The sequence below is a fragment of the Microcaecilia unicolor genome, chromosome 7 (genome assembly GCF_901765095.1).
Source record: "Microcaecilia unicolor chromosome 7, aMicUni1.1, whole genome shotgun sequence".
Lineage (NCBI taxonomy): Eukaryota > Metazoa > Chordata > Amphibia > Gymnophiona > Siphonopidae > Microcaecilia > Microcaecilia unicolor.
This window is the reverse complement of record NC_044037.1, coordinates 155,643,994-155,657,703: the sequence shown is the minus strand read 5'-3', so window position 1 is coordinate 155,657,703 and position 13,710 is coordinate 155,643,994. Positions and strand designations below refer to the sequence as shown.

The 13,710-nt window shown below is 42.2% G+C and overlaps 1 protein-coding gene across 2 annotated transcripts in view; it reads left to right on the top strand.

The window, feature by feature from the left end:
* The window catches only part of AGAP1 (ArfGAP with GTPase domain, ankyrin repeat and PH domain 1), a 2,358,592-nt gene that overhangs the window by 578,204 nt on the left and 1,766,678 nt on the right, over nucleotides 1-13,710 (top strand). For both annotated transcript variants that reach the window (XM_030210552.1, XM_030210551.1), the window contains exon 6: nucleotides 6,476-6,610. In XM_030210552.1, the coding sequence (XP_030066412.1) occupies nucleotides 6,476-6,610 (135 nt within the window). The remainder of the gene's footprint in view (nucleotides 1-6,475; nucleotides 6,611-13,710) is intronic.

The following is a 13,710-nucleotide window of genomic DNA, read 5'->3' as shown; positions in this document are numbered from 1 at the left end:
AGCAGTAATGCCAATTGGAGACTTTGTTCCAATTATTCTTGTTTCCATTCCATCCTCTCATGGAGTGGTTCTCAACCCTGTCCTTGGAACACACCCGAGTCAGGTTTTCAGGATACCCACAATATGAATGAGATACATTTGCATGCACTGCCTCCGTTATATACAAATCTATTGCATACATATTCATTGTGGATATCTTAAAAACTGAACTGACTGGGTATGTCCTAAGGACTGGGTTGGGAACACCTGTTCTAGTAAGTTCTGTGTTATCCATTGTAGTTTTAATAATTCTCCGAGGACAAGCAGGCTGCTTGTTCTCACATGTGGGTCGGCGTCCACGGCGGCCCAGGAAACGGCAAATTTTTCTACAGCAAAATTTAAAAAGTTTTGCCAGAGCTTTCTAGTGCGCGAATCGCGCGCACCAAGCATGCGCGGACGACTTCCCGCCCGTCGCGTGAGCGTTCCTGCTCAGTTTTTTTTTTTTTTCTGGTGAGGAGATTTTTTCCCTGTAAGCTTCGCTGGCCCAAGAAAGAGAGTCTTGACAATTCTTTTATAATTTTTTCTTTTATTATTTCGTTATTCGTTCTTAAAAAAAAAAAAAAAGGTATTTTTCTCTTAGTTTTTTGGCACTTTCTAAGTTTTCTTTATTTTCGACACAGTCAGGTTTTTCCCCTTTCGTGCCCTTTACTTTTTTGGCACGATCGCGTCGTTTAATTTCGACGAAGCCGTTTTTCCTTCCATGTCATTGAACACACCCAGCAGCTTCAAACGGGGTACTCGATGCAACCGGACCATCTCGGTTACCGATACCCACGCTTGGTGTATCCAGTGCCTTTTGCCCGACCATAGCCCAGCCGCTTGTAGTCTGTGTCTTCGCATGAAGAAACGGACCCAAGCGTCTTGAGAAGGCCAGCGAGAGAAGCTTTTTGGGGCTTGGTCCAGTCCTTCAACGTCGACATCAGCATCGGTACCGAGGTCGGGGTAATCGACATCGAGGGACGCATCGACGTCGGGAGCGAAGGTAATGGCTGCAGAACAACCAACTCATGCTCGGAGCAGTGAGGCATTGAGTGGGTCTCCACCTGTCTTGAGGCCTCCTGTTATGCAGTTCCCCCGGGACCGACCTTCGTCAGACCCGGCCCCAAGCAGACATGAGGATTCCACGTCTTCTTCATCGGTACCGAGGAGTCTCAATGACGGGCGTCGAGTGAAGGCGAAGAAGCACCGTCATCATTTTCCTTCGACACACGGTGCAGGGAGCTCCGGGGCGTTGAGGGATTCAGCACCCGAGAAGATTGCGCTCCCTTTATTCAGAAGGTGCCGATGCGTCGGTCTAGCAGCCTGGTACCTGCTCCCGAGCCTCGACTGATTCTGCCACCGTCTCCTTTACCGACCCCGCAGCCTTGTCCGACAGCGGCTCTCGATGAGCGCATCAGGGCCCTGCTTCCACAGCTCCTGGAAGGGTTGCTGCGCCAGTCTGCTTCGGTGCCGGGAGTGCTTGCGCCTTCCAATACCGTCGTTGCAGCAGCTTCTGGCCCTTCGCCTGTGATGAGGTCCCTGATCTCGGTGCCGCCTGCCACCCAGGTCAACACCCCTTTGATGTCAGTGGAGGAAGCTTCACCGGAGTCTAGGCGGGCGTCAACCTCTCGGCACCGTCATCGAGGACGTCGTTCCTCGGCGTCGAGGCAGGCTCAGTTTCGGACTGCTCTGAGGGATGTCTTGTCCGATACTGAAGATGAGCGTTCGTGGGAGGAAGAGGAGGATCCCAGGTACTTTTCTTCTGAAGAGTCCTGAACCTTCCCCTCCACTAGAAAGTAGACTTTCTCCACCGGGAGAGTCTATCCTTCACCTCCTTTGTCTGGGAAATGGCTGCGGCTATTCCTTTCCCTATGGAGGTTGAGGATGAGCCCAGGACTGAGATGCTCGAGGTCCTGGATTATCCTTCTCCGCCTAGAGAGGCTGCAACGGCTCCTTTGCATAATGTACTGAAGGAAGTCCTTATGCGAAACTGGTCGTTCCCTCTGTCTAATCCCGTGATCCCGAAAAAGACTGAATCCAAGGGGAGCCTGGATTGATGAAGTCTCAGCTACCTCACAGTTCCATGGTGGTGGACTCAAAAGAGCCGAGAGTACTAGGGACTATGCCTCGGCGCCCCCAGACAGAGAATCTAGAACCTTGGACTCTTTTGGTAGGAAGGCATATTAGGCCGCTATGCTCGCTGCCAAGATCCAAACATGCCAGCTCGTCACAAGCATCCACTTGCGGAACTTGGTGAGTCAATTGTCTAGCTTGGTTGATGCACTCCCTCCGGAGCAAGCCGAGCCTCTTCGCCAGGTGGTCTGGCAGCAGAAGGCGTGTCGAAAATTCCTGGCCAGAGGTACATTCAACACTTTTGATGTAGCATCCAAGGTTTAGTGATGCGCAGACTCTCATGGCTGCGTGTCTCTGACCTGGATCATTCGGTCCAGCAGCGGATGGCGGATGTTCCTTGCTGGGGGGGATAACTTTTTTCGTGAGAAAGTAGAGGATCTGGTTGACCAGTTCAAGAAGCACAATGATGCTTTGGATTCTCTCTCCTGCCGGGTGTCTTCTGCTACTACCTCCTCATCTAGGAGGTTTTTTGGAGGGAAGAGGAGTGCTTCCTATTCCTATTCTAGTTGTAGGTACACTCCTGCTTCTCGGCAGCTTGTCCAGGCTCAGTCCCAGTGCGCTCATTCTCATGAACAGCGTGCGCCTAAGGCCTCTGCGGCTCCCCAGCAAATGCAAGGGACAGGCTTTTGACTGGCTCCAGTTCAGCATAGCATCAGTAAAAGTGTCCATGCTGGACGACTTGCCAGTTAGAGGGAGGTTGATATTTTTTCACCAAAGGTGGCCTCTCATAAGCTCCGACTGGTGGGTTCTTCAAATAGTCTGGTCAGGATACACCCTCAATCTGGAATCCAAACCTCCAAATTGTCCACCGGGAGCTCATTCTTACAGTTCCCAGCACAAACAGGTACTTGCAGAGGAACTCTTCGCCCTTCTGAAGGCCCAAGCGGTCGAACCCGTTTCACCAGGGGAAGAAGGGCTGGGATTCTATTCCAAGTACTTCCTTGTGCAAAAGAAAACGGGGGGGGGGGGGGGGGGGGGGATGCGTCCCATCCTAGACCTAAGGGCCCTGAACAAATTTCTTGTCAGAGAAAAGTTCAGGATGGTTTCCCTAGCCACCCTTCTTCCCATGATTCAGGAAAACAATTGGCTATGCTCTCTGGACTTAAAGGATGCTTACACACATCTCGGTACTTCCAGCTCACAGGAAGTATCTTCCATTTTGGCTGGGAACACAGCACTTTCAGTACCGTTTACTTCCTTTTGGCCTGGCATCTGCACCCAGAGTGTTTACCAAATGCCTAGCTGTAGTCGCAGCATCGCTACGCAGGCTAGGAGTGCATGCATTTCCTTATCTCGACGATTGGCTGGTGAAGAGTAGCTCGAAGGAGGGTGCTCTGGAGTCCATGCGAATGACTATTCGGGTGCTAGAGCTACTGGGGTTCGTCATAAATTATCCCAAATCCCATCTCACCCCAGTCCAAACTTTGGAATTCATTGGAGACCTGTTGAACACTCAGCTCAAGCTTATCTTCCCGAGACAAGGGTGAACAACCTTCTGTCCCTGGTGTCCATGGTTCGAGCGTCTTACCAGGTCACGGCTCGGCAGATGTTGAGACTTCTGGGGCATATGGCTTCCACAGTTCATGTCACGCCCATGGCACGTCTATATATGAGATCAGCTCAATGGACCCTAGTTGGTTTCAAGTTGCGGCGGGGGATCTAGAGGATGTAATCCAACTGTCCACCAGCTTTCGAAATTCTCTTCACTGGTGGACGATTCGATCCAATTTGACCATGGGATGACCATTCCAAGTTCCTCAGCCACGAAAAGTGTTGACGATGGATGCATCTCTCCTGGGGTGGGGATCTCATGTAGATGGACTCCACACTCAGGGAGCCTGGTCCTTCCAGGAAAGAGGTCTTCAGATCAACCTTCTGGAATTAAGAGCGATCTGGAACGCTCTGAAGGCTTTCAGAGATCGGCTGTCCAACCAAGTAATCTTAATTCAGACAGACAATCAGGTTGCCATGTATTACACCAAAAAGCAGGGGGGGCACCGGATCCCTCCCTCTGTGTCAGGAAGCCGTCCAGATGTGGGTTTGGGCTCACTGTCATGGCATGTTTCTCCAAGCCACTTATCTGGCAGGTGTAAACAACAGTCTGGCCTACAGGTTGAGCAGGATAATGCAACCTCATGAGTGGTCGCTTGACATGGGCATAGTCCGCAAGATCTTCCGAGCATGGGGCACCCCCTCGGTAGATCTTTTTGCCACTCAGATCAATCACAAGGTCCCTCAGTTCTGTTCCAGACATCATGCCCACGATAGACTAGTGTCAGATGCCTTTCTCCTACATTGGGGGACAGGCCTTCTGTATGCGTTTTCTCCCATACCTCTAGTAGGGAAGACTTTGCTGAAACTCAAGCAAGACTGCAGAACCATGATCCTGATTGCACCCTTCTGTCCGCGTCAGATCTGGTTCCCTCTACTTCTGGAGTTTTCCTCCATAGAACTGTGGAGATTGGACTGTTTTCCAACCCTCAGAACGAGGGGTCTCTTCTACATCCCAACCTCCAGTCTCTGGCTCTCACGGCCTGGATGTTGAGAGCTTAGAATTCGCCTCTTTTGGTCTTTCGGAGGGTGTCTCCCGTCTTGCTTGCTTCCAGAAAAGATTTCATGAAGAAGTGTTACTTTTTGAAATGGAGGAGGTTTGCCGTCTGGTGTGACAGCAAGGCCCTAGATCCTCTTTCTTGTCCTACACAGACCCTGCTTCAATACCTTCTACATTTGTCAGAGTCTGGTCTCAAGACCAACTCCGTAAGAGTTCACCTTAGTGCGATTAGTGCTTATCAGCGTCGTGTAGAGGGTAAGCCTATCTCTGCACAGCCTTTAGTTGTTCACTTCATGAGAGGTTTGCTTTTGTCAAAGCCTCCTGTCAAACCTCCACCAGTGTCATGGGATCTCAACATCATTCTCACCCAGCTGATGAAAGCTCCTTTTGAGCCACTGAATTCCTGCCATCTGAAGTACTTGACCTGGAAGGTCATTTTCTTGGTGGCTGTTACTGCAGCTCGTAGAGCCAGTGAGCTTCAGGCCTTGGTAGTGCATGCACCTTATATCAAATTCCATCTCAACAGAGTAGTCCTCCGCAAGCACCCTAAATTCCTGCCAAAGGTGGTGTCGGAGTTCCATCTGAACCAGTCAAATGTCTTGCCAACATTTTTCCCCTGTCCTCATACCCGCCCTGGCGAAAGCAGTTTGCACACCTTGGATTGCAAGAGAGCATTGGCCTTTTACGTGGAGCGGACAAAGCCCTTTAGATAGTCTGCCCAGTTTGTGTCTTTTGATCCCAACAGGATGGAAATCGCCATCGGAAAACGCGCAATCTGAAATTGGCTAGCAGATTGCATATCCTTCACTTACGCCCAAGCTGGGCTGACTCTGGAGGGCCATGTCACGGCTCACAATGTTAGAGCCATGGCTGCTTCAGTGGCTCAGTTAAAGTCAGCCTCCATTGAGAAGATTTGCAAGGTTGCAACGTGGTCATCAGTCCACACATTCACATCTCACTACTTCCTCCAGCAGGATACCCGACGTGACAGTCTGTTTGGGCAGTCGATGCTGCAGAATCTGTTTGGGGTTTAGAATCCAACTCCACCCCCCTAGGTCCATTTTTGTTCTTTTCCAGGCTGCAGTCTCAGTTAGTTGTTTATGGTTTCAGGTCAATCTATGTTATGTCCTCGCAGTTGCGAGGCCCAATTGACCAGTGTTCATTATTTTGAGTGAGCCTGGTTGCTAAGGATACCCCACATGTGAGAACAAGCAGCCTGCTTGTCCTCGGAGAACGTGAAGATACATATCTGTAGTAGGTATTCTGCGAGTACAGCAGGCTGATTTTTCTCACAAACCCGCCCACCTCCCCTTTGGAGTTGTTGTATGTTTATTATTTGCTTTTTAATTAAACTGAGTGGGAACACACATGCTACGGGCGGGAAGTTGTCCGTGCATGTGCGGTGCGCACGATTCGTGCACTAGAAGGCTCTGGCAAAACTTTTTAAATTTTGCTGTAGAAAAATTTGCCGTTTCCTGGGACGCCGTGAACGCCGACCCACATGTGAGAACAATCAGCCTGCTTTCCTCTGAGAATACCTGCTACAGGTATGTATCTTCGCTATATCTGGCGTTTTAAGAATGAGATAATAGCTATTTCCATAGTCTTACAGTATGACGTGGTAATGGACTGAGTACAAGTCCTTTAAATTTTACAATATTTTTCTGATACTTTAATATTGTTATTAGCATTTTTGTTGATTCTCAAGAAATCTGTCATATAAAATTGAAAACTACCAGTGTTTCTCCTATGCTGTCTGCTTTTTATCTTCAGATGCTATAAGTTCTTCTAATCCCCGTGTCATTGATGATGGGAGAGCAAGGAAACTGTCCAATGACCTGAAACGTTGCACTTACTATGAAACCTGTGCCACATATGGACTGAATGTGGAGAGGGTCTTTCAAGATGGTAATAATTACTCTTCATAAACAGCACATTCCAGCAAAGGGTATTGGAATGGAATGTTTGTTTGAGCTCACCGTGTATGTTGCACCATGATTTGGCGTTGAGAGATCTGTTAATTTGCTCAAATATAAATATTGAATATGCACAGTTAAAAGGTCAATCAATGAGTAACACCAGCAGTTTTGAAACAATTTTCTATATCTCTGACAATCACCATGAATTTTCCTTTGACTTTGGGTATCATCACTCTTCCTGCTACTTGACTCTGTCCTCTTCACCTCCAACATCAGCTGCCTGTCTCCTCCTCCTCTTTTTTTTTTCCACCTTGCCTTGTCCTGTGGTCTCTCCACCTTCCATTGCTGCTAATTTACTTTTGGCTGTATTGGTGTTTTTACCAACCTCAGCCTAGCAACTGCATCCAGATTGTTTTTCACTTGGCACCACTATTTAACTCAAAGTTGATAATAAGAAATATTCCTTAAAGGTAAGAAACAACCATTTTGTAGAAAAGGAGCATGAAAATAATTTGGAGGCGTTAAGATGTGACTGTGAAAGAAAGATAAATAGCCTTGAGGTGAAAATTGGAGGTTGGATTCAGAAGGAAAAGACTAGACTTTTACAGTGAATAAATATTTCTATAATGTTTCTTTATCGTTGAATATTTAGAGTGCAAGGAGAGAATGCTATTGATGCTTCAAAAGCCAGAGGAGAGAGGTTGGACACTCTTCTGGTAAAGCCTGTTTCCAGTGCTGCGGCATTGTCCACAGTGAGTGTTGACCCTGATGACATCATCACCCAGATTTAAAGAACTGGGATCCCTCACACACAGTCCTCTCACAATGAGTGTCTTCCTGAACAAGGTCTTTATTGACAGTAGCAGAAATGACCTGACACGTGACGTGTTTCGGCCGTGAGGCCTGCGTCAGGGGTCTATAAAATAATATAATATACAAAGACATGCATAAAAATACAATTATGATTAAAAACATGAATAAAAACTTGAACATCCATATACAATTTCTTGTACAAATTTAGACAAATAAAACATCAGAATGAAAGATGCAAAGTATATATAATAAAAAATATATGATAAAATATGAAATTATACCACATAGAGATAATGAGGACAAGGCATGGAATAAAATACACAACATAATAAAGTATAAATATAGAGGACATACCTAGTATTATCTGTAGAAAAAAGTACCTTGTAGATCAGATGAAAAAAAGCACTAAAGCTGCTAACAACGATATCTATAATAAATATGTAAGCGAAGGCATAAATCACTACATACTCTCCATACATACATATACAACAAAATGAAATGATACTGAAAAAAGTGAAACATAGAATATATGGACAGGGATCCCAAAAAATTGTTTTGATGATGGAGAATAATGAAGAAGACCACACGGGTATGAAAATAAAAATAAAAAAATGAAAACAAGGCACGGCTGCCAAATGAATCAGCAAATGTCAAAGGTGATGAACCATAAAATGATAAGGATGGGAGAAACAGAAAAAAGAATTGCCTAATATTACTGTGAAAAATAGCATATATTAAAAAAGAAGACCATAAACTACTAAGAAAAATGGACCATAACATAGGGGAACCACCTAACTGAAAAATAATAATATTACCTTTGCAAAAGTGCATAAAGAACCACGTAACATGCTGGCAGAGTACACCTGAAGGCCATGTTTAGACGATACTGTCACCATAAAAAATATATATAAAATAAGAGTCAGCAAAAGTATATTGGCATGTAAAGATAAATAAAGCTGTGCCCACAGGAATGATGACATAAATATCCTCAGTGTAAATCAAAAAGGGGGCAAAATTACAAATAAAAGGTAAATGCCAATCGAAATGAGAAAAAATAAATAAGAAAAAATAATGGGTGTGGGGCATGCTATAAGCTATTACAGCAGCCAGCATAGCTATCAGCGATACAACGCGATCGAGCCATGAAAACGCCAAAGTTAATACTGAGTACTGACAAGTACGCTAGTTTATGTAAGGCACCATGCTAAACCCAATAACTGCACTAAATCAGCACTAATTTAAGTGAAGACTTAATGAAAGTTGGAAAGGCAGAGGAGAAATCGATAAAAATGCTTATCATACACAAGAACCCGTTAATACATATGAGAGCATATGAAGACAATATGAAACAATACTATCAACACGGAATATTGAAAAAAATGAGTCTAAAAATGTATATTAACATCTAAAAATATCTAAAACTGTGCCCAAGGGAATATTGACGTAGCTCCCCTAGGTGTAAATCAAAAAAGGGGGGATTATTGCAGATAAAATATATAACAATGAAAACGACAATACAGAGGGCCACCACTAAGAGGCCGGGGCTACAATCGAGGAAGGGCAAGAGGAAGACCCAGAGGCAGCAGCCATCCTTATCACAACCGATACAACCAACAATATTGAATATGAGAGAGGAAAATGATGATACTCCCATAGTCAATCTTTCAAATTCCATTCTTTCAGAGCATCAATTAAACATTTTAAAGAAAGGCCTTTCATTTGTTCCTACGGCAAGATATGATTCTTTCCAGACAAGGGTCGACATGTTTAGGTTTTATAGGAAATTACTGATTAAAAACTTTTTTTCTAATAATACAGAGGGTTATCAAGACTTCTCAGTGATCAAAGGTAAATCCAAATGGATACCGCCTGGACCTCCAGATCCTGTGGTTTTCACTTTTTACAAGTGTGTTCTTTCAGACATAGAACGCCTTGAAAGGAAGAATCGTAAGGCTCATCACAACCTTACAAAAGATGAGCACAATGCCTTAGTAACACTTTCTCAGAATCGAGATATTGTCATAAAACCAGCAGATAAGGGTGGAGCTATTGTTATACAAAACAGACAAGAATATACCATGGAAATACACCGACAGATTTTTGATTTAGAATATTATATCCAACTGGAAAAAGATCCTACTGACCAACTTCAGAAAGACATATTAGAATTAGTGTCTTTTGCTTTCGATGCTGGGTATATCACTCTTAAAGAAAAAAATTACCTTACAGTTAAGTGTCCTTCTATCCCCACCATATATACTCTTCCTAAGATACATAAAAGGTTAGATAACCCACCTGGTCGTCCTATCATCTCAGGAAACGGTTCAGTTTTAGAGCCTCTCTCTCAGTTTGTAGACTATTTTTTACGACCCTTTGTCCCAGAGATTGACTCATACGTTAGAGACTCATCCCATATGATCAACATTTTAGAAATGTTTGATGGAGATCTTGAAGATGTTACTATGGTGACCCTGGACATAGAAGCTCTCTATACCAATATTCCTCAGTTGGAAGCCCTGATAGTAATAGAGAATACACTTAAGAGAAGGACCCATGAGCGACGTATTCCTAATCATTTCATTCTTGCCTTGGCTACTATTGCCCTTACTAAGAACTATTTTGGTTTTGATGGCAGTTTTTTCCAACAAATTAAAGGCACAGCTATGGGGTCAGCCATGGCCCCCGATATTGCTAATCTATATGTTGCCCAGTTTGAAGAGAGATTTCTCAGAATACACCCATATAAAAAAGAGATCAGAATGTACAAACGCTATATAGATGATATCTTCCTGCTATGGAAAGGCAACATAGATAGTTTATCCTCGTTCATGTCTTGGTTGAACACCAGGGACCCCAACCTACGTTTTCAGATGCACCATCACCATAGTGAGATTCCTTTTTTGGACATTTTGATACAAAAAACTACATATGGGTTCAAAACTACTATATATAGGAAACCTACAGATAAGAATAACTATTTACATTTCACTAGTTTTCACAATAGATCATTAAAAGAAAACTTACCTTATTCACAGTTCTTGAGGTTGCGTAGGCTTTGTACAGATTTTGACGATTTTCAAACTAAATCTGTTGATATGTCCAACAGGTTCAGCTCCAGAGGATATCCCCGTGCATGTGTTAATAATAGTCTAAAGAGGGCCATTAATAAGAACAGGAATGATCTCCTGATTGCCAAGCCAGACAAACTAAGCCCAGATTTGGTTTGCACATTAAAATATTCACATTTATCAGGAGGCATTAGAAACATCATTAAAAAGCATTGGCATATTTTGGAGACACATACCTGCTTTACAAATCAAGTTCCAGTCATTGCACACGCCCGCAACCGCAACATTAGAGAGTTTTTGGTTCCCTCTACCCTTCCAGAGCCCCATTCCACAAGAGGAGATTCCTTTGGCCATATACCATGTGGGAGATGTTCAGTGTGCAAACACTCACTTACTATCACTTCATTTCACAGTAAACATAATAACAAAAACTACACTCTCAGACATTTTTCAGATTGTAATACTACTGGAGTTATTTACATCATAATATGTCCTTGTGACTTACTCTATGTAGGAAAAACTAAGAGAGCCATAAAAACAAGAATTATAGAACATAGGAGTTGCCTCACAAGGCAGATACATAGCGCCCCCCTGGTGACTCATTGGGTTGAAAAAAATCATACAATTGAACATTTAAAATTTTTTGTATTCAAAAAAATATCTATGTCCTGGAGAGGTGGTAATATGGATGAGAAACTGCTAAGGGAAGAACAGAGAACTATATATACATTAGGTACAGCCACACCGCATGGACTCAATATGGACATGGATTTCAGTCCTTTTTTATGATCATCCTTGTTATTTTCATTTTTGCTTTTATTTTTATTTTTGTTCAGTGTTCCCAGTCGCCTGTCTTTTTTCTATTACACATTTTTTGGTTTTCCATATTCATTTTTTCATTCCATTATTATTATTTTGTTCCATCATTCAGGATTATTACCATTTTTATTTTTATTTTTATAGCATATACATTGTATACGAGGACATATATATATGTTTAAAAAATTTTTTTACAAAATTATTTGTCCATGTCAAACAATTGAATTGCTATTTTTATTTTTTACCTTTTATTTTTCATTTGTATTCTGTAGTTAGCTGGAACTACATATGGGATCACATGTTTTATATAGTCCAATCTCTTGTTTTATTGTTGTTAGATTCCACCTATAGCTTTATGTGCGCCCCATTGTCTTCACTAACCCCTTTTTAGCAGTGGAGTCTCATATATCGATCATACCATTAAGTATCGACCCCACCACTCGCATGTGCTATATCTCCTTAGTAATGGTTCGTTCCAATCACAGGGGAAGTGATGTCATCTTTACTTCCGGTATAAATCCTTCCCTTGAAGGTGGTTTCATGTTTTGCCATACATTTCGTTTCACAAAGCAGCACAGCGTTTTCTTGTGTACGGTAAGCATTTTCATTGGTTTTTCCTTAGTCCTGTTAGCTTTTATTTAACCAGTGCTAATTCAATGCAGTTATAGCGGTTTGCATTGTGCCTCACACAAACGAATTTGCTTCCCAGTACTCAGCAGTCATTTAGGCGCTTTATGGCCTGATCTTGTGCAATGCCGATAGCTATGTAGTCTGTTTTAGTAGTTATAGCATGCCCCACACCGACTATTCCATTCATTTTCATTGTTATATATTTTATCTGCAATAATCCCCCCTTTTTGATTTACACCTAGGGGAGCTACGTCAATATTCCCTTGGGCACAGTTTAGATATTTTTAGATGTTAATATACATTTTTAGACTCATTTTTTCAATATTCCGTGTTGATAGTATTGTTTCATATTGTCTTCATATGCTCTCATATGTATTAACGGGTTCTTGTGTATGATAAGCATTTTATCGATTTCTCCTCTGCCTTTCCAACTTTCATTAAGTCTTCACTTAAATTAGTGCTGATTTAGTGCAGTTATTGGGTTTAGCATGGTGCCTTACATAAACTAGCGTACTTGTCCAGTACTCAGTATTAACTTTGGCGTTTTCATGGCTCGATCGCGTTGTATCGCTGATAGCTATGCTGGCTGCTGTAATAGCTTATAGCATGCCCCACACCCATTATTTTTTCTTATTTATTTTTTCTCATTTCGATTGGCATTTACCTTTTATTTGTAATTTTGCCCCCTTTTTGATTTACACTGAGGATATTATGTCATCATTCCTGTGGGCACAGCTTTATTTATCTTTACATGCCAATATACTTTTGCTGACTCTTATTTTATATATATTTTTTATGGTGACAGTATCGTCTAAACATGGCCTTCAGGTGTACTCTGCCAGCATGTTACGTGGTTCTTTATGCACTTTGCAAAGGTAATATTATTATTTTTCAGTTAGGTGGTTCCCCTATGTTATGGTCCATTTTTCTTAGTAGTTTATGGTCTTCTTTTTTAATATATGCTATTTTTCACAGTAATATTAGGCAATTCTTTTTTCTGTTTCTCCCATCCTTATCATTTTATGGTCATCACCTTTGACATTTGCTGATTCATTTGGCAGCCGTGCCTTGTTTTCATTTTTTTATTTTATTTCATACCCGTGTGGTCTTCTTCATTATTCTCCATCATCAAAACAATTTTTTGGGATCCCTGTCCATATATTCTATGTTTCACTTTTTTCAGTATCATTTCATTTTGTTGTATATGTATGTATGGAGAGTATGTAGTGATTTATGCCTTCGCTTACATATTTATTATAGATATCGTTGTTAGCAGCTTTAGTGCTTTTTTTCATCTGATCTACAAGGTACTTTTTCTACAGATAATACTAGGTATGTCCTCTATATTTATACTTTATTATGTTGTGTATTTATTCCATGCCTTGTCCTCATTATCTCTATGTGTATAATTTCATATTTATCATATATTTTTTATTATATATACTTTGCATCTTTCATTCTGATGTTTTATTTGTCTAAATTTGTACAAGAAATTGTATATGGATGTTCAAGTTTTTATTCATGTTTTTAATCATAATTGTATTTTATGCATGTCTTTGTATATTATATTATTTTATAGACCCCTGACGCAGGCCCTCACGGCCGAAACACGTCACGTGTCGGGTCATTTCTGCTACTGTCAATAAAGACCTTGTTCAGGAAGACACTCATTGTGAGAGGACTTTTTTGGATCCACTGTGTGTTTTGCCTTTCATTGGTTTTTCCTGTGGAGAGTTCACCTTCTGTGGGTGTTTGATCC